The following is a 4,459-nucleotide window of genomic DNA, read 5'->3' as shown; positions in this document are numbered from 1 at the left end:
AATCAAATAAGATGGCTTCATCAATTTGTTTCCATACATGCTTGAAATTAATTACAGCAGGCTTAAAAAGCAATATCATACAAATATGTTGGAAACATAGTTTATTCAACTGTTTTTGGTTTCCTCACAGCAAATCCAAGAGCAGTTACTGAGTCAAAGGCCACAAAAAGAAATCACGATAAAATGGAAAATGACCCAAACAAAATGTGTTATTACTTCAACCAACATGACACTGCTGCCAAGTTGATTTTGTATGGGCAAGAAGCATTTATCAAACATAGTGAACAACAATGTAACAATGACGGCACCTCAACTGCAAAAGCTGTAGTTTATTATGAAAGAATGGTACCATTGGTTGCATGCAAATAATGCAAATGTATACAAATCAGGGATGCACATTTAAGTTGACAGCTAGGAATTAGGTATGGTAAAGAAACAATTTGAATTGTGATTTCTTGGAAACATCATCCATCATCTCAAGGTTTAGCTAAGCAGAAAAAAGGTTGTGTCAAGAATACTACCGTCTTCATCAAGTGTCATTTATTAAACTCTTTAGAACTTCAGAAACAGCTTAGTTGGCTCTAAATTGGAATTAAAAGAGTTATTTCCAATAAGAAATCGACATTTCTCAGTTGGGTATATGTGTACATGTTTTTCCTTTGTAGTTCAAAAAAGTCAATCAGTGGAACATCATGGTATTTGCATCAAGGCACCCTTTTTAAAGAAGGCATACATCGGCAGACAAGTAAATAACACTGGTATTTTACTGAAAACCACTTTGATTCATTCAAGATGTTGAAAAATGTGACTTCTATGTCACTGCTATTTTACATTTGTTGCTGGTCCTTTGCACAGCAATGGATTCATTATTGTACCCACCTTTTATTATACATGCTAAACAATGGAACATACAATACAGACAACAAAATGATGATTGAATTGAGACATTGGAGCCATTGTTTACTCCATTGTGTCTTTCTTCAATATCATCAAATACAAGTTTGGAATGTTTAAAGTGTGTGTTTTCAATCAAAGCATGTAAATACATTTATATATACAGAACTTTTGGTCCTTTTAATATTTTCTATATTTCTTTCCACTTTTTTTTGCCTTCATGTTTATTTGAACAATAAGAATATTCATTTATATCTAGAGTCAAATACTTGTTTGACGCCTAATGAATTAAAAAAATCTGACTGCACGTTTGGCAAAATATGTTGGAACTTGTCCTTTCATCTATTGTATCTCAAATTTACCCAGCTCTTGATTCATTCAAGATATATTTAATTGATGAAGATGTCATTACAGTACATTTGCATAGTACTTATTATATGCAAGGACATCTGAGTACTATGACAGAAGGGGATATTACGCCATTGAAACCCAGAAGGCTTTGGGCTGACTTGTGGAGAAGGAGGTCATGGCAAGGTTATTGATTTGAGGGAGGTCCTTATTCAAACATGATATCTGAAGCTTGGCGCAGGCAGGTGGAGTAGTCATAGGGCATGCTGGCAGGTGTGATTTGGTTGGCGTCCAGACGCAGATGCTTCAGGTGGGAAAAGTTGACGGGTGTGATGAGCTTGCAGAAACTTGTCAGTTCAAACTCTACAGAGAATCAAAAGTGGAGAAAAAGTTATGGAAGTTGGCAGAAAAACAAAATACTCAAAAGTTATTATATACCTTTCAACCCCCTTATACTGGGGGTTAAAGATACCCTGTGGTGTTTTTGATCACTAGTATGAGGACGCATGCAAAACACATTCCTGTGGTTTCATGCTATTCTGCTGACCGACAGTCATTGGCGATAATGGACAAAGATATAGCAATGCACCTGCAAAGACAGGCTTGCAACCATAAACAATGCACAATTAAAATGATTCAAAAAAGTAAGCACTTTTGTTATTCGTGTGGGTTGGTAAGGCATACTAATCATACACATAACATTAAGAAAATAGCCAAAAATAGACATCAAGAGATAAGATTGCCAATTGGCACTCACTGTTGATTTCGTTGGCCTGGAGATAGAGTTGCTCCAGTTGCTCGTTGATCTCGGGGATGGACTGCAGTTTGTTGAAAGACAGGTCCAGTTCCACCAGCGATGTCACATTGAACACTCCAGCAGGGAGTCCTGAGTCCACCAGCTTGTTGTGGGAGATCCTCAGGTACTGCAGCGAGGACAGCTTGCTCAGGTATCCTGCACCGACACTGTCAATGTCGTTGTAGTCAGCGTAGAGGATTTCCAGTGAACTAGGGACTCCGGCTGGCAGCTTTTTCAGCTTGTTGTGGCTCACATCCAGGGACAGCAGCTTCTTCGACCCTTTGAATGCTCCGCCGATGGCATCGGAACTTAACTTATTGTGCTGAAGGTTAACGGAAGTCAAGTTCTCCTTGTCCGCCAAGAGTCCAGAGGGAAACTTGGATATCTTGTTGTGCATCATCTTCAGCTCATCGAGGGACTTTGAGGGAGGGATGACTGGCTCTGTCAGGTTGTTGTTGCTGAAGAATAGCTTCTCCAGGGCTGTGAGCTTGTCGATGGTGCCCTTTGCTATCTTAGCATTGGTAATCTGGTTGTTGTCAAGTACCAACCAGCGAAGTCCATCAGTAACATTATCAAACACCCCTGCCTTGATCTCTTCTATCTGGTTGTTCTGGAGGTACAGGTACTTGATCCCTGTTGGGACCATGGGAACAAACTTGAGCTTGCGGCTGTCACAATACATGGCGGTAGGGAAGTTGATTGGGCAGTCGCATTCTCGATCACAGTTGGGCCCTGAGGGTCCTAGCATGGAAGCAGGCTGGTAGTCATAGTCCTCATACTGGCACAGGGCTACGCTGACCAATACGGCAAAGAGGGGTGCATGGAGAGGGAACATAACTTCTTGGGAACCAACAGACAGAAGGGAGGGGGAGGCATGTAATAAGATGTAAAGGTTAGAGGGGTCAAGACAAAATGTTAACAACAGAAATGAGACATAAATGGATTTCTTTTGTTCAAGCCTCATTGTAAGAATTCTGGTGGCATAATTGGTTAAAGGATAAAATAACTATAATACAATACAATGCCCCAATATAATTGGTCAAGAGTTCAAGTCAACCCATTGTTGACCAATAAGTCCTAGATTCCTTGATTCAATTATCTGTGTCGAGCCACATCATTACAGCTGGAGCTTGAACCAAACTGCACTACTCCCACCACTTCATCTATCAACTTGTCACATTTCAACATAAACTGGCAATGGGAGCAATAATGCAACACAGATGTTCCTGGAGTGCACAATATATATACATGCAAAATGTTACACTGATCTTCAACATATGTTTTTAGTATAAAACACTAAATAAAGTGATTTTCATCCAATGAAGCAAACACACAGGAGAATGAACTAAAACCAGACATATAACTAGTTCAGGATTGTGACTGAACAACATCAACCCTGCAGACATTGCAGAACCAGATAATTAAATCCAGACACAAGAATGCAGATAGAAACTGGATCCAAGTGCAACAGATTGCTTTCTAAAGTGACCAACACCTAAGAAACAGTCCTAAAAATACACTGCAGATCTGTAAAAATATGTAAGATCTAAGTAAATACACTGTTCTCCTTAAACAATATGGAAATCGTTAGACTTCTACCACTTGTTTTTTGTTTCATGCGTTGGTAATTTTTGCCTTCTCTGTACCAGCACTAGCCACGGACCATAGCTGTGACATCTGATAATCCCATCCGGAAAGCAAAAATAAGCAGTAATAATTAAACAGGAAATCACAAATCCATGCCTCCACAAGAAAGCTTACCTGTGGTTCTCTCTCTTCGTGTGCGTGGGGTAGAGGGCCAGTAGGTAAGAACAGTGTGGTGTTTAAAAACTGGAGGTCTCTGGAGAAAAACAGAGGGAAAGAAGGAAAGAGGGGGTGGAGAGAGAGAGAGAGGGGTAGATGGAGAGACAGAGAGGGAGGAGGGGAGGCTTCTTTAGCAAGCTGCAGTCAGGTCGTCACATAAATTGAAGGTGTCATCATTATGACTGTCTGGGGGAGCATCATCCAAAAACTGCTGTTAACTAACAGCAAGTGCATCAAGAAACGTGAATATTATCTCACAAAAAAGCAAAAACAAACATAAAAGTACGATACTTAATATTACCTCCACCTTTTCTAATATGTATCGCCTTTACAGACCAACCACTTTTTCTGGTGATTGTTCTCCAAACAACCATCTCAAAATGTGTGCAAGAAGAAACTCAAGTTGAAATTGGGAAGGCGGGTTGTGGAAAAAGCTAAACAGTAGGGGAAGCTATGTGTGGAAAAAAGTGAAAATGATCTCTGGCAGCCATTTAACCCAGACGCCAGTTGTGAAGAGGAATACATTTAGCAGGACCGCTCGATCTGTGAATAAGGCTTTGGAAAATCTGACAAAGAGGTTATGAGACGGCCAGAGAAGACTTGCGTAACACTTGACAC

General features: G+C 40.0%; 1 protein-coding gene across 1 annotated transcript; it reads right to left on the bottom strand.

The window, feature by feature from the left end:
• Positions 1 to 1,221: 1,221 nt before the first annotated feature.
• lum (lumican) lies at positions 1,222 to 2,873 on the bottom strand. Its single transcript, XM_076111847.1, has 2 exons — positions 2,000 to 2,873; positions 1,222 to 1,605 (listed from the first exon to the last, which is right to left on the bottom strand). Exons 1-2 carry the CDS (start codon positions 2,871 to 2,873, stop codon positions 1,451 to 1,453), a joined length of 1,029 nt encoding a protein of 342 aa, XP_075967962.1. The 3' UTR covers positions 1,222 to 1,450.
• Positions 2,874 to 4,459: the final 1,586 nt, after the last annotated feature.

Source organism: Anarhichas minor, unplaced genomic scaffold (assembly GCF_050575085.1).
Source record: "Anarhichas minor isolate MPS153535 unplaced genomic scaffold, ASM5057508v1 ptg000045l, whole genome shotgun sequence".
NCBI classification, from domain to species: domain Eukaryota; kingdom Metazoa; phylum Chordata; class Actinopteri; order Perciformes; family Anarhichadidae; genus Anarhichas; species Anarhichas minor.
Note: the sequence above shows the minus strand (reverse complement) of the source record. Positions and strands in the feature narration are given on the sequence as shown.